General features: G+C 36.7%; 1 protein-coding gene and 1 pseudogene across 1 annotated transcript in view; one reads left to right on the plus strand and one right to left on the minus strand.

Moving 5' to 3' along the window:
• KIF13B (kinesin family member 13B) overlaps positions 1-26,929 on the minus strand; it is a 331,605-nt gene that overhangs the window by 190,521 nt on the left and 114,155 nt on the right. The window contains exons 8-12 of the mRNA XM_077152891.1: positions 15,602-15,736; positions 13,501-13,613; positions 12,288-12,399; positions 6,594-6,806; positions 3,159-3,269 (exon numbers count right to left, since the gene is read on the minus strand). Coding sequence (XP_077009006.1) covers positions 3,159-3,269; positions 6,594-6,806; positions 12,288-12,399; positions 13,501-13,613; positions 15,602-15,736 — 684 coding nt within the window. The remainder of the gene's footprint in view (positions 1-3,158; positions 3,270-6,593; positions 6,807-12,287; positions 12,400-13,500; positions 13,614-15,601; positions 15,737-26,929) is intronic.
• On the plus strand, positions 3,775-4,883 carry LOC143676705 (large ribosomal subunit protein eL36 pseudogene; annotated as a pseudogene).

Consider the following 26,929-nt stretch of genomic DNA (forward strand, 5'->3'; position numbering starts at 1 on the left):
GCAAAGCTTGGAGGACTTACAGAACTAGGAATAAACCCTACAAAATGTTGTGAAAATCTTTCAAAGAAGAAATTAATTTAATTTAGTTTATTCTGAATTTCCCAAACTTCAGTGAACAAAGAACTACACTGCCACTCTCTCCTCAAGACAGTATTTTGTGGTTGTACTGTAAGAAATACGTTTTAAGAAATGTTGCTGTAAAGACAGCTTTCACTTTTTACACATTGGAAGACAAAGGGTTTTTCTGGGTGTTGATAAGCAGGGAATGATCAACAGACCAGGTCTGTTTCAATGAGAGAAAGAAAAAAGGCTCAGAAGCACTTAAGCCTGAGGGCTGGGAAGGACACAAGTATTGAATGAAGGGTCTGGGAAGGATAAGGTACTGAAATGTACAATTTCAAGAACAGTTCATCTAAGGAGGAAATATCAAAATTCTCCATCTGATGCATTACCAATATTCTCACAAGCAGTGGGGACAACCAATTCAATAGGTTGAGCCTTCAAACTTGGGGTTCACCCCTATGAAACTTATTCCTACAAAGGAGAAGATAAGCCTACTTAAAATTATGCCTAAGAGTCACCCCAAGAGAACTTTCACTAGGTGAATGAACCTTGAGGACATTATATTGAGTGAAATAAGCCATGGACAAAAAGACAGATATTAGAATGCTTCACTAATATGGACTAAATACAATGTGCAAACTCTGAGAATTGAATTCGAGGGCACAGGTTATCAGGGGAAGGCTTTTGTAAAGAGTCTTACATTTTAAGCTTTTACAGCAGTCACATCTATTCCAGAGTTGTAACTGTTATTTCTAAATTCTGAGATGTTGAGCTCTTTGTGTACAACCTGGTCATTCCCTGGAATTTCGGGCATCTGTATGACACCTGAGACTCAGAGCGAGAGTTCTGCAGTTATGAAAGTGAGCATTAACCCATACAGCAACTGATTAAAAAGCTGAAAAAGACATCAGACTGCAATTAGAGATATGAATGAAGTTGATCTGATTAGGACTAAACTAAATCAAACTAAAGGGTAAAAGATTATAGTGACTATATTTTAAAACTTCAACTTCTGTGGGAGACCAAAATAAGAGATGTTTATTTGGTACAAAATATATATTTTCAGTAGCATACTTTCTAATTTAACTTGGTTGGTCAGTTATTTAAGCACCATAATTTCTTGGAACCTTGAACATGGGGTGAGAGCCTATTGGTTTGTGCAGGTTAGTGTAATGCCTGAATGCATCCCAGAGCAATCTGGGCAGAAGATAAAAAATTATTTGCAAAGCTCCCTTGAGGGATGGGGTAAAACGCAGAAGCATTAAACTTCCCTACCCGGAGAAGACCTACTATTCTCACAAGCATTAGGTACTGCCAATTTGATGGGTCACACCTACCATCTTAGGGCTTGGCTCTATGAAACTTATTCCTGCAAAGGAGAAGCTACGCCTACTTATAATTAAGTCTAAGAGTTACCCCCCAAAACTTCTTTTGTTGCTCAGATGTGGCCTCTCTCTCTAAACCACCTCTGCAGGTAAACTTACTACCCTCCCACCTATGTTGGATGTAACTTCCAGGGGTGTAAATCTCCCTTACAACATGGGATCTGGCTCCCAGAGATGAGCCTGGCCACGGCATCATGGGATTGAGAAAGGCTTCTTGGGAAGAGAAATGAAACCAAGTCTCAGTGGCTGAGAGATTTCAAACAGAGTCAAGAGGTTGTCCTAGAGGTCATTCTTATGCATTATATAGATTTATTGTCTATATTACATAGAGATATTTAATGTATTTATACCTTTTTTGCCGGTGTACTGGAGCAGCTAGACTGTTGAACTGTGCTCCAGTAGCCCTGATTCTTGAAGCAGACTGTATAATTATATAGCTTTTACAATGTGACCATGTGATGGTGAAAATCTTGTGTCTGATGCTCCTTTTATCCAGGGTATGGACAGATGAGTTTTTAAAAAAGGATAAAAAAATAAATAATAGGCAGAGATAAAGGGTAAAAATTGAGTAGACTGAAACACTATGGGACAATGAAAGGGAGAGGTAAGCAGTATGCAATGTATGCAAAAAAAATATTTTTTTTTCTTTTTATTTCTTTTTCTGGAGTGATACAAATGTTTTAAAAATGACCAAGTGATGAATACACAACTGTGAGATGATATCGTGAGCCAATGATCGTATAATATGGTTGGATAGTACATGCGTGGATAGTTCACAATAAAAATATTTTTAAAAACAGTTTAAATGGCTGAGAGATTTTAAATACAATCAAGAGGTCATTCTGAAGATTATTCTTATGCATTATATAGATACCCCTTTTCAGTTTTTTGTGTATTGGAGTAGCTAATGGAAATCTCTGAAAATATTGAACTGCAATCCAGTAACCTTGATTCTTGACTATATAGCTATATAGCTTTCATGATATGACCATATGATTATGAAAATCTTGTGGCTGATGTTCTCTTTTTCAGGGTATGGACAGATAAGTGAAAAATAGACAGAAATAAATAAATGAGCGGGTGTGGGAGTAAAGGTAAAAAAAAAATTGGATAGATTGCAATACTAGTAGTCAATGAGAGGGAGGGGGTAAGGAGTATGGGATGTATGAGGTTTTTCCTTTCTCTTTTTATTTCTTTTCTGGAGTAATGCAAATGTTCTAAAAATGATCATGATGATGAATACACAACCACGTGATGATACTGTGAGACACTGATTATATACTTTGGATGGACTGTATGGTGTGTGAAGATATCTCAATAAAACTTTTTTTAATAAATAAATGTCAACTGTAAAAAAATATTAAGATTACTCTGACACTAAAAACCTAATTATTTCTCACATAATAAAAATCAATCATACAGGTGGGTCAGGTAGAACACTTGCCTTTCATGCAGGAGACCCGAATTCAATTTCGGGACAATGCACCCCTCCTCAAAAGAAATAATTGCTTGTACAGAAATTATATTCATACCTTCATTATCCTTCAAATAAATCTGTAAAGCATAGACTCTATTGGCTCTAGATTCCTTTTAATGATATTTGATTTGCCATCTGCAAAGCTAAAAATCAAAAAGGAACCAGAAACTCCTCTGAGTCTGGTTGCACAAACTTCCATGAGATTTATATCTCTTAAATCAGAAAATGCAAACCTGTGCAATCTCCTCAGTTTTTCTTAATTTCTCTTCCCAGGTTACAGTCATTTCCTGGATTAGCTTCTCTGATTCTTCCAGCCGTTCTTTTAACTCTGGAGACTTCATTGCCTGTAAGCAAAATATTTACTTCAATGAAATGTCTATGTGATACCCTGAAAAAATAATTAGCTTAACCTAAAAGGTAAAAGTAATAATCTGTCTCATCTCAGTTCTATAGCTCACTGAGATATTTAATCTACCTAAGACATAAAATATCATTGGTTTACAGCATTTAGATTGTTGCAAGTACCACAAACTCACTACATTATCCAATGTAGAATATAATTTATCAGTTCCCTAGAAAGTTAAGTATAGAATTACTATATGGCCTGGCAATTCCACGTCTAGGTATGTATCCAAAAGAGTTGAAAGCAGGAATTAGGACAGATATTTGTACACCAATGTTCATAGCAACATTATTCACAATAGTCAAAAGGTGGAAGAAATCCAGCTGTCTTAGCAACAGAGGAATGGATAAACAAAATGTGGTATATACATACAATAAAATATTATTCATTCATAAAAAAGGAATGGAGTTCTGATACATGCTATATAGGTGAACACTAAAGATAACATGTTGAGTGAAATAAGCCAGACACAAATATTATGTGATCTCACTTATATGAAATAACTAGAATATACAAATTCATAGAGATAGAAAATAGAATACAGGTTACAGGGGAAGGGAGGAGAGGAGTACAGAGTATTGTACAAAATGAATATAGAGTGTCCACTTGGGATGATGGAAAAGTTTTGGTAGTGAATGGCAGTGATGGTAGCAAAACATTGTGAATGTAATCAATATGAAAGAATTGTATATCTGAAATTGATTAAAATGGGAAATATTAGGTTTTATATGTATGTTACTATGATTAAAAATTTAAAAATATTTTGACAACTACACTGCTGTCATCAGAAGGCATATAGGAAGTTAGAAAAAGAGGAGGGAAAGGAAGAAGTGTCCGGGAGGAAAACGTTACCCAAGGTCAGGGAAACCAGAAGCAACACCTATTCTTGTACAACCCTCTCCAAAATAAATTAAAGAAAAAGTCAAAATATAACAGCTATGGAAAGGAAAATGAAAAGATTAATATACCTGGCAACAATAAAAAAATCATTGTGGGGGGTGCAAGGGTAGTTCAGTGGTAGAATTCTTACCTGCCATGCAAGAGACCTGGGTTCAATTCCCAGTCTATGTACTTCCCAAAAAATAAACAAACAAAACAAAACAAACAAAAAATTCAACAAATGGTGCTGCAGTAACGAGATATTAACATGGAAAAATAATGAAATGTCACCCAGTCACACAGCACACACAAAAAGAAATTATTATGGCTTCAGCTGTGGCAGCCACTGAAAAGCAGCAACCACGGCTCTGCGCTACCCCATAGCCATGGGCCTCAACAAGAGTCATAAGGCGGCCAAGAACGTGAGCAAGCAGAGGCACATTCACCACCACGGGCACCTCTCCAAGCATACCAAATTCATGCAGGGCATGATCCAGAAGGTATATGGCTTCACCCCCTATTAGTGGCGCACCATGGAGTTGCTTAAGGTCTCCAAGGAAAAGTGGGCCCTCAAGTTCATCAAGAAGAGGGTGGTGACACACATTTGTGCCAAGAGGAAAAGGAGCTGAGTAACATCCTGGCTGCCATGAGGAAAGTGGCCACCAATAAAGACTGAGCACCCTTGCCTACGTGTAATAAAAAGCTTGCAGAAAAAAAAATCATGGAAGGAGCAGGAACTTTAACACTAGGATGACTAGATTAGTCTCTCTGAACCTCAACTTCTTATCCATAAAATAAAGATAATTCTATCTATTTCACCAAATAGATGTGAGAATGAAAGGAAACAATATACATTAAATTATACTCTAAAGGCTCAGTGAACTGGAAAAGTTTCACAAAGGAGGTGAGATTAAAATCAGATCTTTACCAAACCATGCCTACTTTTATCCAGCATTTGATACGTGCCAGGCACATATTATCCTGTATATTTGTTAACCTGTTAGAAAATACAGTTACTATCCTCAAATGAGGCTTATGGAGATTAAGGAGCCTGCCCACATTAAGAGGGAGAGCTGGGATTTAAACCCCAGTCTGTGATTCAAAGCCTGTGGTCTTTCCCACAGGGCTATGGAAATAAAGCCTTCTTAAATAGCCAAGAGAAATATACCTGGCTGCAGAGTACATTTGGGTGGCCAGGAAATATTATATTTAGAAATAGGGCATTTCAGGATTTCTGAGATTTGCTAGAAAAGAATTGGCGGATGGAGGGAGAGGCTGCACAGAAATGGAGTAGCACTATAGGGATGAAGCAATATGTTAATAGTCGCTGAAGTCTGAGTAATGGGTTCATATTATTTTCTCTACTTTTGTACATGGTTGACTATTTTTATAATAAAATTTGTTTTTTCCAAATTAGGCATCTCCAAATAACTATTTCTTTTGAATGGGTAACTGCTCAATATTCTTATAATTACTGAATTACATGCAGCCAAGTATACGGCACAAAGAAAATTGCTTTATAAATATCTTTTGAGTGAGTGATCTATAAATTCATAAATTCCCTTGTTTTTAGCAAAAATCTTCTGATAACACAATCAAGGTAAGAGTCTTGACCACGTATTGAAGAAATTTTAAAGGAACTATGGTCCCAGTCCCAGAAAGAGTTCCATAGTTCTAAGGAATTGTGGTAGCAGAATTGCTAATGAATGGAGGAATCCTAAATCTGTTTGGTTTTTTCTTCCACTTTTGACACAATGAACCTTTATTGTAGATTAGAATTATGTGGATTTTCAAATTCAGTAACAGCACATAAACACTACAGATTAAAAGAATATAGCTGAAATAGAACACCACTAAAGAGACAAGTATTTCTACTATAAAATATTTTTTTCCACAAGCATAATTAATCCACAATTGGGGAAAGCTAGATTATTGAGGTCTGTAAGATTTTCCTTCTTACTTCTACAGATTAACAAATGAAAAATAGGACAAAAATTTGTTTGCTTTCTCTTCCAACTTTTCTAGGTCTACTCTCCACCATTTTCTGCATTAAAATTAAATAATATACACTTTGCTTCAAGTTCTTCTTTCTCTCTCATCTAATTTTCACTCTTGATGTTTATACTGTACACAGAAATGTTTTCTCAATCCCCTTTATTCTCTCCTCTTAGTCAACCCTTTAACAACTGTACAAAGCTCTAAATTTCAAATATGACAAGCCCTCTATCTTCCTTTATTTATTACTCATCTCAAATTTCTCTTCCTATAGAAAATTCAATAATTCTAAGTGGCATACTCGCCACTTGAGGCAAAGGAGAAAAAAATTCAAGTTCAAGCTTTATTTGATTTTCCTAAAATCATAATGCATTGCTCTGTTGTGTTATACCTCTGCTTTGGTTAGTTGATCTCGGAGTTTTTCCACTTCTTCCCGGAGATCCCGGATAATTCGTGCATTAGGATCCTCATTTACTACAGCATGATTAACAATGTTCTTGGCTCGATCTGCATACCGCAGAGTTGAAAGGGTTTCATCATAGTTATCAGCTGCTGGACTCACAGTAGCTACCATAGCTGTCTTGCTGTTTCCCCCAAGACTGTCCTATAGAAGGAAAAAAATTGAGTTGAATTTCAGAGTTAGAAGAAAATTAGAAAGTTTGTCAGAAATGGTGAAATAACTTAGCAAACTCAAACACATATTTCATGGAAAAAAGGCCGATATACTAACTCCCGGTCCATGCTGTTTCCTTTATGTCAACTGCTTTTCTAAAAATGGGAGGTTTGGGTTTTTGAGAAAGGACAGGGAAGGGCAATGGGGCCTACATTTATTTCAGTTTAATTAATTAATTAATTAATTAATTCTGTTAATTTGTCCTCTTTCAACAGGCAACATTTTACCATATGTAAGCACACTAGTCAGTCTAAAAAAGGATGACTTCTTAAGTTCTTATAAAATCTTCCTTAGAAAAACTGAACAACTGTGATATTATTTAATATCTAGTTGTGGTTACCTATTATCTTCTCTACAACACAGTTTCTGTACCTGTGGTCTCTGTCACACCTAAGTAATGGCACAGAAAGTGCTATTGCTAAAACCTTGGAAAATTTTAAAAACAAATTATAGTCTTATGAAACAAAAGATAAGTTTAAAGTATTTTATTTTATTCCCTCTGACAACACTTCAAAAACTACTACAACAGGAACATGGGTGGCTGGGTGGTAGAACTCTGGCCTGCCATGAGGAAAACCCAGGTTCGGTTCCCAGCCCATGCACTCCAAACAACAACAACAAAAAAACATTCAACAAATGGTGCTGCAATAATGGAATATTTACGTGGAAAAGAATGAAATGTGATGCCCACTGAAGAGCATACAAAAAAAACCACTAAAACAGAGGTTTCGTGTTATACACAACTTATTTTACATTTTAGAAACTGGTATTGAAAAAAAAAGATACTCATCCTCATTATACTAAAACTGATAAATACAATGAAATGGGCTTTTAGAATTGCCTTCCAATAAAAACTGAGAAAAAAAATACTTTCACTTTAGAATATTAAAAAGAACTAGACACAACTCAGAATTATAAAACTGGATTTATAAGCCTCAGGACATCAAGTCTATTCCACTCCACCCCACCATATAAATGCAAGGCGATATATAATCCAACTGTGCTAGCAGTCAATAAGATGGCCTCTAATAATCCCCACCTCCTGGTATCTACATCCCTGCATCATTCCCTTCCCTTAAGTATGAGCAAGATCTACTAATTCCACCAGAATACAACAGATATGATAGTACATCACTTCTGGAAGAAAACAGCCTATCATGAGGTAAGGTGGTCCTATGAAAAGACCTACATGAGTGAATTTGGCAGCAAATATTCTGAAGCCTGCCAAGAGCCACATGAATGGGCCTGGAAGGGTATCTTCTGAGGTCAGTTTACATGACTAGGCAGATCCACCCCCAATCAGCCTTGAGATCACTACAGCCCTGGCCAGAACCTCCCAGTTAAGCTACACCCAGAATACTTGCCTATAGAAATTATGAGATAACAATGCTCATTTATTTATATATTACTAAAAACTTGGTGTTCCACAGAAACTACAGTTAAGATAATTCGATTTTGGGGAAAAAGTACAGTTTAATGCATAAAATAAAATGAGCTTCAGGAAGCAAAAGCTATTTCTGAGAAGCTTTTATGATTGCTTGCTTCTCTCATCTCCAATCTCACATTGTTGGTGCTCTGGCTTTGGCAACACCCAGAAAAATGCCAAAGTGTCCCACAGACATTAATGAAATTTAAATGTTATTTATCAAGATTGCAGGAATTAAATCAACTCAGATTATTGTTCTGTTCACTAGCAGCATCATGGTGGAGTACTGCCTTGCAAAGAACTCTGCATTCTGTTAGCCTACATTAACAGCAAATGCTATTGGATGATGGTAGATTTGTAACAAAACTCCAAAAGAAGAAAAGTGTACATACTGTGCTTCATTTTATGCTGAGAAAAAGAAAGCTGGCAAACAACAAATACCTGATATTTTAAAAACTCTTATTCATGGAGCAACAACATGCTTATATTAAAAAATGGCCTTGTGCCATTAGCAAAAAGGAAACAGCAACAAAAGAACTGGCACTCATTCAAGGAGAAAATATAAAACCTATTCTTTATTCTTTAGTTGTTTAATTAGGCAAATTAGACAAACTTTGTTTCAAACGTAGCAATTGGAAATTACATGGACTTTTTTAAACTAAGAGAACACTTTGAATTTATAGACTTTCATTTTTTTTTTGTTTTTTTTTTTTTTTTTTTACATGGGCAGGCACCGGGAAACGAACCCGGGTCCTCTGGCATGGCAGGCAAGCATTCTTGCCTGCTGAGCCACCATGGCCCTAGACTTTCATTTTATAGACAAGAAATTGAAACCCAGGAAGACTACAGACTGACCAAAGGTCATAGCATTAGTTCAGAGGAGAACTGAAATTATTTGTTCATTCAACTCTTTATAGGGTTTACCTTCTAGTGGGGGGGGTGCAGGAAATTGGAATACTATATAACAAGAACTAAAATGGGAATTAGGAATAAATACAATATGCTTCTCACGGTATTTTATGGTGTTTCTTGGAAAAGTTAATATTTAGATCTATTCTAAAGCTATTTATTTTTTTAAAAATAAAACGTTACAGGTTTCACATAAAAATATATATAATATGGCTTGGGAAAACACAAAAGAGGGCTGAAAGCCAAGTCGTAGACGGTTAGGTAAAGACTCTCAGAGAAAGTAACATTTCAGACCTACAGATGTGTAAGAATAAGCCTTACCTAAATATGGGGATAAGGGGAAGGTGGTTGGAAAGACTGAGAAGAGGGGGGAAATGTTCCAAACATCATTTAGAAGACAACACTCATCATTTAGCTAGAATTTACAGTCCCGAGAAGGAAAAGATGAACAATGAGAGGTAAGGAGGTGTCAGATTATTAAGGACTGGGCAAGTCACGAGCCATTGAAGAACCTGGACTTTATCCTGAGGGCCTATGGAGATTTATGAAGAGATTTAAGTTTAAGAGTATTCATTTAGAAATACGTTGCAACCAAACTGTGGAGAATGGATTATTTTAAGAGAAGTTGGAAGGAGATGTTGCTCCAGTCATCCAAGCCACAGCTAAAGTGGGTATCATGGAAGCGGCAGTAAGAATGGAAAGAAGTGGATGAATTAGAAAAAATTCATTCTCTAGGCATCCATTACCAGCAATTACTTGAGGTTAAGATTTAGCCATATTTAGCAGGTTACACAGATAGCAAAAGTCATCCTAATATGAAGTGGTTCTATACTGACCACATACCAAATGAATAATCACTCAACACACTCTAGGAGAAAATCATTCATATCTATCTCTGACCAAATCAACAATAGTAGCCAAAGTTTATCTGATTATCAGACGTTGTAAACATCAAGAGTACAACACAATTAGAATACAAATAACACTGCAAAATAACAATAAAAAGAAATTGCAAATCATACACAATATGAGCAATTTCATGAGTTCAATGAAGGTTATCTTGGAGAATACTAGAATCATACCAAGGCAAATGAGGATCAGAGAGATTTAGACTAATTAAGAATTAAGGAAGGAAAAAGGAGCAAGGACTTAAAAGCCTCTTCAAAGGAGAATGAGTTATCAATGGATTTAGAGAAGCCATTGGGAAACCTATTTAAGGCTGGAATATGTTTTGCAAAAATGCCTCTACTTGTAACAAAAGTAACTAAACAAACTAAAATAAGCTTTTCTAAAAAGTTTCAGTTTTGTTCTTCAAGTTCACATATTATCAAAGGTTTTTTCTTTATTTTTCATCAAATTTTGGTAAAAGACAAGTCATTCTCTTTCTAATAAAAAGAAACTTTTGCTAAGATCATAGCCCAGGCAAAGGAATATGGGCAGTGAACTCAGCCCTGGATTTCAATCTTGATTCAGCCATTTACTAGTTCTGAGGATTAAATTAGAGATAACAGCATTTAGCATGGTACTTGATTTTCCTGAAACAGGTTCCCCTGGCTTTAACCTACGGAAGGGCCACTCAATCATTACCTAGGCCATTTTAACTTTATCAATTAAATTAACAAAAGTTATTTCCTTTTGTTAGTTTAAATGGATTGAAGTAACAGTATTGAAACAATAAGAAAAAAGAATAATCTAAGTATTAAATCAGGCACATCAAGGGCATAATCACATGATCAGGAAGTGTTTCTGTGGAAAGTTTAAGGAAGAAGCAAGTATCTTATTAAGATTTATTCTGGAAATTAAACAGTTGTGTTTTGGAGTAAATCACTGACACATTGATAAACCAGTTTAATTATTTCCTTGGTAGTAAAATGTTTTGTAATACCACTTTAATCCAAGAATTAGTAACAAATGGTTTTTAATTATCAACATTTGCTTGTTTGTTTGAGCCTTTTGTTTTAAATTTCTAATTTTAATACATTTTGCATTTTTTACTATGGGAAATTTACACAAATTTAATACTATGTCTTTTTTCAGAACTTGCTGACATTTATATAAAGAACACTTTCACCTAACAAAGCATGTTCAAACACAGGTGAATACTAGTAACCCATTGAGCAGGTATAGAAACTAGCAAAAAAACTTACTTCCATAACTGTATAACCATATAGCTTTTACAGTGTGACTATGTGATTATGAAAATCTTGTGTCTGATGCTCCTTTATGTAGGGTTTGGACAGATGACTAAAAAAATAAGGATAAAATAAATAAATAAGGGGGGGATAAAGGGTAAAAAATTAGGTAGATTAAAACACTAGCGGTCAATGAGAGGGAGAAATAAGGAGCATGGGATGTATGCGTTTGTCTTTTTTCTTTTCATTTCTTTTTCTGGAGTAATGCCAATGTTCTAAAAACAATCACAGTGATGAATACACAACTATGTGATGATATTGTGAGCCACTAATTGTACACCGTGTATGGACTGTACATGTGTGAAGATTTTTCAAAAAAATACTAAAAAAAAAAAAAAAACATAACTTCCCTTGCAAACACAATTCACTAAACATATGTACTGTCAGAAGTTTGTCCTCTACAAAGCTACTCTGGAGCCTGTGCTTAACTCATCTTTATATTAATAACCCTTAGCACAGTGAGTTAACGGATGTTCAATAAATTCTTGACAAGTAAGAAAATAAGCCCTCATATGACTAAACCACCTTACAAGATACACATGGCACATAAAATTATTGCACCATCTTAAAAAGTAGAATGGAAGAGTATTATAGAATGGAATTGTATTAGACAAGTAAAACATTTTGTTCTAGATTAATAACTCTATAGGGAGTTAAACTGTGACTAGAACATATATACTCTAATTCCCATTATAATGTCCTATACACCACACTTCCTTTATCAAGACTAAAGACCTTCAGAATTGTGATTACTATATGAGAATTTAGTGATTATAAATCTGGACATTGATGGAGGAAATGATAACTTGGAGGGATTAATAGTTTATTCTTTTATTCTTCCCTTTTACCATTCACCAAAAGTATGTCAGGAAAAATAAAACTTACTTTGAGCAGCCAAGTGAGAACTGAGTCACGATATGGAACAAATTTATTCTTGTTTTTGCCAGCACCCTGATCTGCAAGGGCTGAGATAACCAGACCGAGGGTTGTGAGGGACCTGAATGGTATAACAAATCATAATGATCATAAAAAACTGAGGAGATCAAATGTCAATTTTAGCCCAAAGACTGAACAAGGAAATTTCTTTGTACCTGCAAGGGAGCAGCAGTACTGCCGCTGTAGTGGTGCTCAGTTTAAAAATACATAAACAAAAAAAAAACATAAACTCTAAATAGCTGTGAGCCCACTAATAGCACTTCAAGCAATAAAACTGTTTAGTCCAAGTATTTTTTAATAGACAAAAATGTGAGCTGTAAATCTTTAGGTTAGGATAACTGTACAAGCACTATATATCTTTTAGAAAGGAAGCCACAAACAAAGTACAATTAATTAAAACATAGTAAAAGATGGATGGATGGATGGATAGACAGATAGACAGCCATTCAACAGTGGTTTCTACATGATGGTGTTCTATAGTCTCCAGGTTTCTAGATGATGGTGTTCTATAGCCTCCAGTTAGTAATTAATGATTTGCTATGTGTCCTTCTGGGAGCGAGGAGTACAGAAAAGATTCCTGCCCACAAGAAGCTAACAGTTTGCCAAGAGGGAGAAAATAAAATCATATAAAGGCACTGGTGAACAAAATATTACTTTATGAAGTTAAACAACAGGTATAGATGGGAAAGCCCAATGATATGCCTAGTAGGCATGCTGTTGTGTGTTCAAACAGTGGCACATAAGTCAAAATCAACAAGTAGACTCTGATAATCCAAACCAGTGATTCTCAACTGGTGGGCAACTGTGCCCTAAAGGGAACAGTTGCCAACAGTTTTGGTTGTCACAATAGAGAGGCACAGGTGGTTAAGTACTACCAGTATTTAGTGGACAGAAACCAGGGATGATGCTAAACACCTTACAATATTATCATGCCCCAAATCACAACAGTGCCACTGTTAGAGATCCTGACTTGACTAAGACTGTGCTCCTAAGCCCCATAAGACAACTAACAAAAGAGAAAAAAGAAAATATTAGAAACAGTTCTAAAGTATTTATTCATTATAGCCTTACTGTTTTCTAGAATCTTATTTAAAACAACAGAGGTTCCTCTATTGGCTTTTAAAGCAATAAAGTAATGAAACTGAGCTTCTGAAAAACTTACTTGTTAATGTTGCTCCCTTCCTTCAGCCTGTCACCTGCAGCTCCAGTTTTCGTTGCTCTTTCACTGCCAGCTAAGTCAACCAAGCTCAGTTTGCCCACTTTCTCTCCAGATGTCTAGAAAGCAAATTCACAAGTACTCATATACAGTTAAGGAATACAGAAAGCAACTCCACCTCTACTGAATGAGTTTATTATCCAATTCCTTTATTAAAGAGTTATATACTAATTCAGACAGAGAGAAAGTTAATTAGTGTCAGAAAAAATGACCCCAAAAGAGTACAATTTGAAGGGAGCCCAATAAAATTTTCATAGAGAAGTATAAAAAAGTACTTAAAAGAAATAAATTTTAATGATTTCAACTACACTTCTAAGAATTTCATGAATATTTACCAATAATCCTGAGGTAAAATACAATTCTTAATTATGTAAAAAAAAATTAGCCTAACATTTATACAATAGAAAAATCCTTCAAAAAATCAAAAAACATTTTTTAAGTCTTTCATATTATTCATATGTAATTATTTATATAGTCCTTTATTTCATAGTTATATCATATTGTTTCATAATTTCAGATATTAGATTTACACCATTTTCCTAGGTAAGGTACACACATGAAAAAAATGAAAATTGCTGATATTTTCCTTTATTAAAAATGTACTACTATCAAATCACATACACCTAGCAGATATTTTGTATATTTCAGGAGCAATCCAAGAAATGGGTAAACTGATGCTAAAAACTGTAGATCAGATCATCCTTTACAGCTTCCCTATAAAATATATGATATGAACATACTACTAACAAAAGGATATGGATCAAAAGTTACATTTGGGGGCCACGGTGGCTCAGCAGGTAAGAGTGCTCACCTGCCATGCCCAAGGGCCCAGGTTCGATTCCCGGTGCCTGCCCATGTTTAAAAAAAAAAAAAAAGTTGCATTTGGTTAAATTAAAAAAAGAAGTCTTCAGTATGTTTTTGTTTTATGCTGACAGTGAAATAGGAAACAATGGATTTGTTGTTATAACAATCTTGCTGTAATGGTAAAAAGAGAAGAAATAAGCTTTTAACAAATAAAAAATCTTATGCCAAAATATAACAATTTTGCCAGGATGAAACTGATTCACTGAGGGGAAAGCCTCATAATAAAACATTCAAAAATTCACATAAAAAATAAGAGAGAAAATACAAATATATGTGTCAATTGAGAAGTCTCCATTGTGGTAAAAACATTCTCATCTCTCTTCCTCTGTTTATCCTTCACAAGATTCAAAACCAAATAGTCCCAAGATTATTACAGAAATCCAGCACAATTCTTCTAGTGCAATTTATTCCCCCCTAATACTTAGCTATTTAGGAGAAGATAACATTCCAAAAGAATTTCCCCTAAATCTGCTATAATTCAAACATTAGTTCATACAGTTAGCCTTCACATTTTAATACTAAAAAAATGCTGTAGTAGAGACCATGGATCATCAGCTTGCTTAACTCCTGTTGTATATTCCTTTAGCAGGATGAGCTGGACAATTCAACCTACACTTCTGAAACTCCTACCTAGCCAGTGCTGAAGATATGACTTAGGGTCTGCCAATTAAATGCTTAAGATTTGCAAAGCAGAAGTAAAACAAGCCATCCCCTTATACCCTTTTCTCTTTTAATGCTAGTTTATAAGACCATGGAAATACAAGGGAGTGTTTCATCATACATTCTCCATATTCCCGAGTACTAAGCATTAAGTTGCAGCAGCAGCAGCACCTTCTTGATTCCCAATTCCTGGATGATAGCTATGCAGTGTGCCTTGAACTCACTACTCTAGTGGCGGCCTCAGAAGTAGTACCATCCCTTGTGGATCAGATCTGTGTTGTTCTGGGAATTAGTCCTAAAAATTCACTTTAGAACCCACTCCTCCTCTGGTGTTCCCAACAACTTTGTAATCACCTAAATCACTACACTAAATCCCTTTCTATTTACCTATAGTGGTTTCTGGTTCTTAAAAGTCCTAATTGATATACTTCTAGATAGGACTTTAATTCATCTAAAACCTAAAGAGAAAAAGAAAAACCATGATCCAATTTTGGAATTAAAATAAGGTTATGTGAACACTTACCCCAGACTTCACATCATATAAAGTATGCGTGAGGGTAATTTTGAAGACTGCATGGGATCGACTACTCTCCTCATTCATGTTAGTTGCGGCAACTGTACGAGATTTGTTACCCTCAGACATCAAAGACTCAATATCCTATGTGAAAACAATTCACAGACACACATTTCATTGCCTGTTTAACAAACATCAAAAGTTCACTGCTTAGTCAAACACATTTGTAGTTTCTATTTTGTTTTTCAATGAACATTAAGTTTCACAGAGTATAATACCAATATTGCCTCTGAAAACTCAAATGAGATACAGTATTTTCTGAAGGTACAGAAGAAAATGGTGTCTATCAGCTTTGACTCAGAATTAGTAAAAAAAATTATAAAGCTACACTGTCAGAGTCACACAAGATGGACAATATGCCGCACCAATTCTTACTTAATTTAGATATCTGAAAAACCTTGATACTATTTTCAATTACAGAAGCAATATGTTTGTTGTTTAAGAGATTAAATTAGGCCCTGTAATGTGAGATCAACAATGCTGTCCTGACCAAAAGGGGAAAAGAATTGTAAAAAATAAGGTATCAGTGGCTGAGAGTTCAAATAGAGTCAAGAGGCTATTCTGAAAGCTACTCTCATGTAAGCTTCAGCTAGTACTGCTACTTATCACAGTTTGCCAAGCTCCAACCAAAACCACTCCTGCCAATGCTAAAAAACATATAGGGCATTATGTGAGATTCTACAATGGTTCCATGTACTATGATTACTTTACAAGAAACCCACAACCTCCAGATGAGTCCCTGGACCAGATAAGACCTGAAACCTAGAAGGCCCAGCCTCTCTGGAACATCAGATAGTTCCATCTCCCTACTCCATTTTAGTGACAGACCCTTCTAACATGAAAAAGTTAGAATGGCCATAGCCCAAATACCCTTAAAGAAGGAGAAAGAAAGATCAAAGTTGATGGTGGAGTTATACAGAGAAGACAGGATATAATAAATGAATATGAATGCTGCTGAATCATTAAATTGAAATTCTTTTAGTCTCCAGTATCTTAGAGTAGCTAGAAGTAAAAACCTAAAATTCTGGAATTGTAACCCATGTCAAACTCTGAAATATGTTTTACAACTAATTGTGGTGCAGTGCTTTGAAATAAATTGCTTTTTTGCAAAATACATGTTACTTTTTACAAAAAAAGAGAAAAAAAGTCGATTGTGATGATTAAAAAAATATTTAAGCCTTCTAGCCTCCTATATGCCGGAGCAGCTAGAAGGAAAAATCTGAGAGGATCATATGGTAGCCCAAGACAAACTCTGGAATATGTCCTGTAATTATCTGTTGGAGAGTGCTTTGAAAACTATTGCTTTTTCATTTCTTTGTTTTGTATGTGTTATATTATCCAATAAAAAAGTTTTAAAAAACTGAAAAGTCATGGAACTGTAACCCATACCAAACTTTAAAATCTGTTTTATAACTGCTTGCTAAAATGTACTTGGAAGTTTGCTTTTTTGTATGTATGTTATATTTCAAATAAATAAAAAAGTAAAAAAAGAAAGAACATGATTGCTGAATCATTATATTGATATTTCTTTTAGTCTCCAGTATCTTAAACAGCTAGAAGGAAAAACTTAAAATTGTGGAATTATAATCCACACTAAACTCTGAAATCTGTTCTATTACTAATTGTTGTGATGTGCTTTGGAATCTATTGCTTTTTTGTTTTTTTTACATGGGCAGGCACCGGGAATTGAACCCGGGTCCTCCGGCATGGCAGGCAAGCGTCCTTGCCTGCTGAGCCACCATGGCCCACCCTATTGCTTTTTTGTACACATGTTATTTTTCACAATAAAAAACAGAACAATTCAAATACTAGATTATACTAATACAAAATAACATGTATTATCTTAATGCAGGCTGATCCCCAACTACCAGCTTGGTGTATATCTTATAAAACCTTACTTTTTAAATGAGAATAGATTAACTGTATGCATACATTTACTACCTGGCTTCTAATACTGTTAAAAAAGAGAAAGACTGAAATAACAGAAAGATCATGGGAACTTTACTTTTAAAAACATGTCACAAAAATTTATACCTTTAATAGCATATTATCTAATTTAACTTAAATGGTCAGTTTATTCAAACACCATAATTACATGGAATCTAGAATAGAGAGTGAGATCTTATTGGTTTATACAGATTAATGTGGTGCCCCAATATATACCAGAGGATTTCAGGCAGAGAATGAAAAAATATTTGCAAAGTTACTTTGGGGGACTGGAGAGAAAGAAGGAAATAATAATCTTCCCCACCTGGGGAATTCCTGATATTCTTGCAAGCAGGAACAACCAATTTAATAGGGGCTCAATCTTGGGGCTCACCCCTATGAAATTTACTCTTGCAAAGGAGAAGCTAAGCCTACTTATAATTATGCCTAAGAGTCACTCCTAGGGAACCTCTTTTGTTGCTCAGATTTGGTCTTTCTCTCTAAACCAACTCGGCAGGTGAACTTATTGCTCTACCCCTTACATGAGACATGATTCCCAAGGATGGAAATCTCTCTGGCAACGTGCAACAGAACTCCTGGGGATGAGATGGGACCCAGCATCATGGACTGAGAAAGCCTTCTTGACCAAAAAGGGAAAGAAAAATAAGACAAAATAAAGTTTCAGTAGCTGAGAGATTTCAGAGTCAAGAGGTTATCCCAAAGGTTATTCTTCTGCATTATACAGATATCCCTTTTCAGTTTATGGCATACTGGAGTGGTTAGAGAGAAGTACCTGAAACTGTTGAACTGTAATCCAATAGCCTTGATTCTTTTTTTATTTTTTTTTATTAATTAACGGAAAAAAAAGAAATTAACACAACATTTAGAAATCATACCATTCTACATATGCAATCAGTAATTCTTAACATCATCACATAGATGTATGATCATCGTTTTTTAGTACATTTGCATTGGTTTAGAGGAACCAGCAACACAACAGAAAAAGATAAAGAATGTTAATATAGAGAAAAGAAATAAAAGTAATAATAATAGTAAAAAAACAAACAAAAAAACAAAACAAAACAAAAAAAATCCCTATACCTCAGATGCAGCTTCATTCAGTGTTTTAACATGATTACTTTACACTTAGGTATTATTGTGCTGTCCATTTTTGAGTTTTTGTATCTAGTCCTGTTGCACAGTCTGTATCCCTTCAGCTCCAATTACCCATTATCTTACCCTGTTTCTAACTCCTGCTGGACTCTGTTACCAATGACATATTCCAAGTTTATTCTCGAATATCCGTTCACATCAGTGGGCCCATACAGTATTTGTCCTTTAGTTTTTGGCTGGACTCAAACAGCATAATGTTCTCTAAGTCCATTCATGTTATTACATGCTTCATAAGTTTATCTTGTCTTAAAGCTGCATAATATTCCATCGTATGGATATACCACAGTTTGTTTAGCCACTCTTCTGTTGATGGAGATTTTGGCTGTTTCCATCTCTTTGCAATTGTAAAATAATGCTGCTATAAACATTGGTGTGCAAATGTCCATTTGTGTCTTTGCCCTTAAGTCCTTTGAGTAGATACCTAGCAATGGTATTGCTGGGTCATATGGCAATTCTATATTCAGCTTTTTGAGGAACCACCAAACTGCCTTCCACAGTGGTTGCACCATTTGACATTCCCACCAACAGTGGATAAGTGTGCCTTTTTCTCCGCATCCTCTCCAGCACTTGTCATTTTCTGTTTTGTTGATAATGGCCATTCTGGTGGGTGTGAGATGATATCTCATTGTGGTTTTGATTTGCATTTCTCTAATGGCCAGGGACATTGAGCATCTCTTCATGTGCCTCTTGGCCATCCGTATTTCCTCTTCTGGTAGGTGTCTGTTCAAGTCTTTTTCCCATTTTGTAATTGGGTTGGCTGTCTTTTTGTTGTTGAGTTGAACAATCTCTTTATAAATTCTGGATACTAGACCTTTATCTGATATGTCATTTCCAAATATTATCTCCCATTGTGTAGGCTGTCTTTCTACTTTCTTGATGAAGTTCTTTGATGCACAAAAGTGTTTAATTATGAGGAGCTCCCATTTATTTATTTCCTTCTTCAGTGCTCTTGCTTTAGGTTTAAGGTCCATAAAACCGCCTCCAGTTGTAAGATTCATAAGATATCTCCCAACATTTTCCTCTAACTGTTTTATGGTCTTAGACCTAATGTTTAGATCTTTGATCCATTTTGAGTTAACTTTTGTATAGGGTGTGAGAGATGGGTCTTCTTTAATTCTTTTGCATATGGATATCCAGTTCTCTAGGCACCATTTATTGAAGAGACTGTTCTGTCCCAGGTGAGCTGGCTTGACTCCCTTATCAAAGATCAAATGACCATAGATGAGAGGGTCTATATCTGAGCACTCTATTCGATTCCATTGGTCGATATATCTATCTTTATGCCAATACCATGCTGTTTTGACCACTGTGGCTTCATAATATGCCTTAAAGTCAGGCAGCGCGAGACCTCCAGCTTCGTTTTTTTCCTCAAGATGTTTTTAGCAATTCGGGGCACCCTGCCCTTCCAGATAAATTTGCTTATTGGTTTTTCTATTTCTGAAAAATAAGTTGTTGGGATTTTGATTGGTATTGCATTGAATCTGTAAATCAATTTAGGTAGGATTGACATCTTAACTATATTTAGTCTTCCAATCCATGAACACGGTATGCCCTTCCATCTATTTAGGTCTTCTGTGATTTCTTTTAACAGTTTTTTGTAGTTTTCTTTATATAGGTTTTTTGTCTCTTTAGTTAAATTTATTCCTAGGTATTTTATTCTTTTACTTGCAATTGTAAATGGGATTCGTTTCTTGATTTCCCCCTCAGCTTGTTCCTTACTAGTGTATAGAAATGCTACAGATTTTTGAATGTTGATCTTGTAACCTGCTACTTTGCTGTACTCATTTATTAGCTCTAGTAGTTTTGTTGTGGATTTTTCCGGGTTTTCGACGTATAGTATCATATCGTCTGCAAACAGTGATAGTTTTACTTCTTCCTTTCCAATTTTGATGCCTTGTATTTCTTTTTCTTGTCTAATTGCTCTGGCTAGAACCTCCAACACAATGTTGAATAATAGTGGTGATAGTGGACATCCTTGTCTTGTTCCTAATCTTAGGGGGAAAGTTTTCAATTTTTCCCCATTGAGGATGATATTAGCTGTGGGTTTTTCATATATTCCCTCTATCATTTTAAGGAAGTTCCCTTGTATTCCTATCTTTCGAAGTGTTTTCAACAGGAAAGGATGTTGAATCTTGTCAAATGCCTTCTTTGCATCAATTGAGATGATCATGTGATTTTTCTGCTTTGATTTGTTGATATGGTGTATTACATTAATTGATTTTCTTATGTTGAACCATCCTTGCATACCTGGGATGAATCCTACTTGGTCATGATGTATAATTCTTTTAATGTGTTGTTGGATACGATTTGCTAGAATTTTATTGAGGATTTTTGCATCTATATTCATTAGAGAGATTGGTCTATAGTTTTCTTTTTTTGTAATATCTTTGCCTGGTTTTGGTATGAGGGTGATGTTGGCTTCATAGAATGAATTAGGTAGTTTTCTCTCCACTTTGATTTTTTTGAAGAGTTTGAGGAGAGTTGGTACTAATTCTTTCTGGAATGTTTGATAGAATTCACATGTGAAGCCGTCTCGTCCTGGACTTTTCTTTTTAGGGAGCTTTTGAATGACTAATTCAATCTCTTTACTTGTGATTGGTTTGTTGAGGTCATCTATTTCTTCTTGAGTCAAAGTTGGTTGTTCATGTCTTTCCAGGAACCCGTCCATTTCATCTAACTTGTTGTATTTATTAGCGTAAAGTTGTTCATAGTATCCTGTTATTACCTCCTTTATTTCTGTGAGGTCAGTAGTTATGTCTCCTCTTCCATTTCTGGTCTTATTTATTTGCATCCTCTCTCTTCTTCTTTTTGTCAATCTTGCTAAGGGCCCATCAATCTTATTGATTTTCTCATAGAACCAACTTCTGGTCTAATTGATTTTCTCTATTTTTTCCATGTTTTCAATTTCATTTATTTCTGCTCTAATCTTTGTTATTTCTTTCCTTTTGCTTGCTTTGGGATTAGTTTGCTGTTCTTTCTCCAGTTCTTCCAAGTGGACAGTTAATTCCTGCATTTTTGCCTTTTCTTCTTTTCTGATATAGGCATTTAGGGCAATAAATTTCCCTCTTAGCACTGCCTTTGCTGCGTCCCATAGGTTTTGATATGTTGTGTTTTCGTTTTCATTTGCCTCGAGGTATTTACTGATTTCTCTTGCAATTTCTTCTTTGACCCACTCGTTGTTTAAGAGTGTGTTGTTGAGCCTCCACGTATTTGTGAATTTTCTGGCACTCTGCCTATTATTGATTTCCAACTTCATTCCTTTATGATCCGAGAAAGTGTTGTGTATGATTTCAATCTTTTTAAATTTGTTAAGACTTGCTTTGTGACCCAGCATATGGTCTGTCTTTAAAAATGATCCATGAGTACTTGAGAAAAAGGTGTATCCTGCTGTTGTGGGATGTAATGTCCTATAAATGTCTGTTAAGTCTAGCTCATTTATAGCAATATTCAGATTCTCTATTTCTTTATTGATCCTCTGTCTAGATGTTCTGCCCATTGATAAGAGTGGTGAATTGAAGTCTCCAACTATTATGGTAGATGTGTCTATTTCCCTTTGCAGTGTTTGCAGTGTACTCCTCACGTATTTTGGGGCATTCTGGTTCGGTGCGTAAATATTTATGATTGTTATGTCTTCTTGTTTACTTGTTCCTTTTATTAGTATATAGTGTCCTTCTTTGTCTCTTTTAACTCTCTTACATTTGAAGTCTAATTTGTTGGATATTAGTATAGCCACTCCTGCTCTTTTCTGGTTGTTATTTGCATGAAATATCTTTTCCCAACCTTTCACTTTCAACCTATGTTTATCTTTGGGTCTAAGATGTGTTTCCTGTAGACAGCATATAGAAGGATCCTGTTTTTTAATCCATTCTGCCACTTTATGTCTTTTGATTGGGGAATTCAGTCCATTAACATTTAGTGTTATTACTGTTTGGATAATATTTTCCTCTACCATTTTGCCTTTTGTATTATATATATATCATATCTGACTTTCCTTCTTTCTACACTCTTCTCCATACCTCTCTCTTCTGTCTTTTTGTATCTGACTCTAGTGCTCCCTTTAGTATTTCTTGCAGAGCTGGTCTCTTGGTCACAAATTCTCTCAGTGACTTTTTGTCTGAGAATGTTTTAATTTCTCCTTCATTTTTGAAGGACAATTTTGCTGGATATAGGAGTCTTGATTGGCAGTTTTTCTCCTTTAGTAATTTAAATATATCATCCCACTGTCTTCTAGCTTCCATGGCTTCTGCTGAGAAATCTACACATAGTCTTATTGGGTTTCCCTTGTATGTGATGGATTGCTTCTCTCTCGCTGCTTTCAAGATCCTCTCTTTCTCTTTGACCTCTGACATTCTAACTAGTAAGTGTCTTGGAGAACGCCTATTTGGGTCTAATCTCTTTGGGGTGCGCTGCACTTCTTGGATCTGTAATTTTAGGTCTTTCATAAGAGTTGGGAAATTTTCAGTGATAATTTCTTCCATTAGTTTTTCTCCTCCTTTTCCCTTCTCTTCTCCTTCTGGGACACCCACAACACGTATATTTGTGCGGTTCATATTGTCCTTGAGTTCCCTGATACCCTGTTCAAATTTTTCCATTCTTTTCCCGATAGTTTCTGTTTGTTTTTGGAATTCAGATGTTCCATCCTCCAAATCACTAATTCTATCTTCAGTCTCTTTAAATCTATCATTGTAGGTATCCATTGTTTTTTCCATCTTTTCTACTTTATCCTTCACTTCCATAAACTCTGTGATTTGTTTTTTCAGTTTTTCTATTTCTTCTTTTTGTTCAGCCCATGTCTTCTTCATGTCCTCCCTCAATTTATCGATTTCGTTTTTGAAGAGGTTTTCCATTTCTGTTCGTATATTCAGCATTAGTTGTTTCAGCTCCTGTATCTCCTTTGAACTATTGGTCTGTTCCTTTGACAGGGCCATATTTTCAAATTTCTGAGCGTGATCCGTTATCCTCTGCTGGCGTCTGGGCATTTAGTCAGACTTCCCTGGGTGTTGGACCCAACAGGCTGAAAGATCCTTCTGTGAAATCTCTGGGTTCTGTCTTTCCTATCCTGCCCAGTAGGTGGCGCTCGTGGCACACGCTTGTCTGTGGGTTCCACCAGCAAAAAGTGCTGTGGGTCCTTTAAGCTTGGAAAACTCTCGCCGTGGGGGAGGTTCACCAGCCTAAGCGGCTTGGAAGAGTGCCAGCCGGCCCAGGGGTCCAAACGCGGGGAGGGTTGCCGACCACCGCAGCCCGGGAGAGCGCCTGACCGAATTTCCTAGTCGGCCTGGGGCGCCAAGCATGGCAGGAGGGCGCCAGCCGCCGCGGCCCAGGAGAGTGCACCATTCCCAGCCGGACCAGGGAGTCACGTGTTTGGAAGGGACCCCCCCCGGTCACCGTTCTCCGCAGTCTGGGGATTTCCGACCCAACTCTCTCAGTTGGTCCGGGGGGCCACGCTTGGTGGGCGCGCCAGCCACCGCGGCCCGAGGGGACCGCCTGCCCAATTCTGCCAGCTGGCCTGGGAAGGAGGAAGGGAGGGACTCCGGCCGCTTGCTGTCCCGCCCGGGAAAGCCCGCGCCCCTCGGCGATCTCACTGGAGCTGTTCTCCCAGACAGTCAGCCGTTCCAGGATGGGGTATGCCGTCCCTTCGATCTCCCTCGTGGCTCCGGGAGCTGCTCTGTATCATCTCCACTCCCCCAGTAGCTGTTCTGGAGGAGGAAAGGTGAGGGTGGCAAGGCTGTCGAGGACGGTGGCGGAGGAGCTGGTGAAGGCGGCAGAGGGCACGGTGGTGGTTGGAGAGCTGCCGGAGCAGGAGGAGAAAGGGAAGGGCAAGATGGCGGCGGGAGCGCCGCCGGCGGAGAAAGAGGGAGAGGAGGGCTGGCTGGCTGGCGGCGGGAGCGCCGCCCATGGAGAAAGAGGGAGAGGAGGGCTGGCTGGCTGGCGGCGGGAGTGCCGCCCGCGGAGAAAGAGCTAGCCTGGATTCTTGAAGACAATTTTTTAACTATACAACTTTTACAATGTGACCATGTGAGTGTGAAAATCCTGTGGTTGATGCTCCTTTTTACCAGACATAAGCAGATGAGTAAAAAAAATGACAAAGAAATAACTAAATAAGGAGGGGAGTGTGAAACAAGGGATACAAAAAATTGGACAGATTGCAATACCAGTGATCACAGAGAGGGAGGGTAAGTGGTATGGGATGTATAGGTTTTTTCTTTTTTCTTTTTCTGGAGATACAAATGTTCTAAAAATGATCATGGTGATAAATACACAACTATGTGATGATATGATATTGTGAACCATAGATTGTATACTTTGGATAGACTGTATGATGTATGAAGATATCTCAATTAAAAAAAAGCTTTTAGAAAAGGGGGAAAAAATACTGTAAGCTCTAAAATACTTATGTTTACCCAATCTGAATTTTAGTTTCATAAACAACAATATATAATATCATCTACATCACCAAAATTTTTAATGAGGAACAAAAAAGATGACTTGTTCATGTTTTTCAAGGTGAAAGACTATTAGTTGTCTCCTTTTATCCAATGTTCTATTTTTCAGTTAAAAAAAACAAAAACAAAACTTTAATCTTTAGCTGAGCACATTGCTGCAGAGCTAAAAGACCACATTTCCTAGGTTGTCTTGCAGCTCAGTGTAGCCATGTGACTAAGTTTCAGCAAATGAGATATAAAGTATAATGCAGGCCACCTGGGAATTCACTCTTTTTTTTAGGCATACGTAAAACTAAATAAGCTTTTTATTACTGCATTTATACTCAAACTACCACAATCATCTGATACATCTTACGGGATTATTTTCTCAAACCAGGATCCAATAAAGGACTGCGCATTGCACTTAGTTATAATGGCAGAACCCAAGTACAATGCACAAGCATGGGAAGGCACTGGGAATGCCAGCACTTATAGAACAACCCTCTCCATGCTTTTGTACCAGATAGACTTTATTAACAAGCAGGTATTTGAAGAAGTGGATCAAAAGGGCGATGGTCAATGTAGTCCTGGATTTACTGTGCATGCACAGAACGTGGGCCCTCCCAGGTATCCTGCGCATGTGTTGCCCTGCCATTTTATGGGCTCCCCTTCTGGGCCTAGAGCCATGGGGGAGGTATTCTGGTAGATTCCCAGATTTCGCAGTGACTTCAGGAACCTGGTTCTCACCGACAAGAAAGCGGACATCAGGGCTGGGACAAAGGAGGGAGTGGCCTGCAGAGTTATTGGTGCAGGTAGCCCCAGAGGGTGGGCTAGTAGATGCCACAGTGAGACCCCAGGAATGTCTGCATGAGGTACAAAGGGGAGGGATGGCAGGACAGGGGTCCAATGTAAACTGCGTGGCTGTGGGTTCCGCATGTTTTGCCCATGGGTGGGCAGCCCATCCCTGAAGCCTCCCAGGAGGAGGGCACGTATGCTTGTGACATTGTGTTGCATCATCTGTGGACAGGGCAGAGCTGTTGGGGAGAGTGCTTGTGCTAAGCGTGTCCCGCACTGCTGTGGGGGCCAGGGCCTGTACTTTTAAGCCTATGATTCCCATTTTGAGAAAGGAGAGATTTTATACTTCTTCTTCGTGGGGGGTGCTTATAGAACTGAAAAACAAAGGCACATTGTGGTCTGTATAGCTATGTTGTAAAGTGGTATAAAATAAGAATCAGAAATACGATAAGTACAAATTAACTAATTAAATTAAAATACAAATAAGAGCTGATTCAGACCAGTGAAGTGATATTCTCAGGTAATACAACTGTTCTAGTCCACCAAAACTCCCAGAAGGCAACACATCAGAGATGGATTGGCTTTTATTTTTTTTAATTTTTAAATTTTTTTTAAATACCAATAAAAACACCAAACAAACGCAAACATTCCTATTTTGATCATTCCATTCTACATATACAATCAGTAATTCACAATATCATCACATAGTTGCATATTCATCATCATGATCATTTCTTGGAACATTTGCATCTATTCAGAAAAAGAAATTTAAAAAAACCAGAAAAAAATTCATACATACCATACCCTTTACCCATCCCTTTCACTGATCACTAGCATTTCAAACTAAATTTATTTTGACATTTCTTCCCCCTATTATTTATTTTCATTCTATATGTTCTACTCGTCTGTTGACAAGGTAGATAAAAGGAGCATCAGACACAAGGTTTTCACAATCACAGTC

The sequence above is a fragment of the Tamandua tetradactyla genome, chromosome 3, assembly GCF_023851605.1.
Source record: "Tamandua tetradactyla isolate mTamTet1 chromosome 3, mTamTet1.pri, whole genome shotgun sequence".
Classification (NCBI taxonomy): Eukaryota; Metazoa; Chordata; class Mammalia; order Pilosa; family Myrmecophagidae; genus Tamandua; species Tamandua tetradactyla.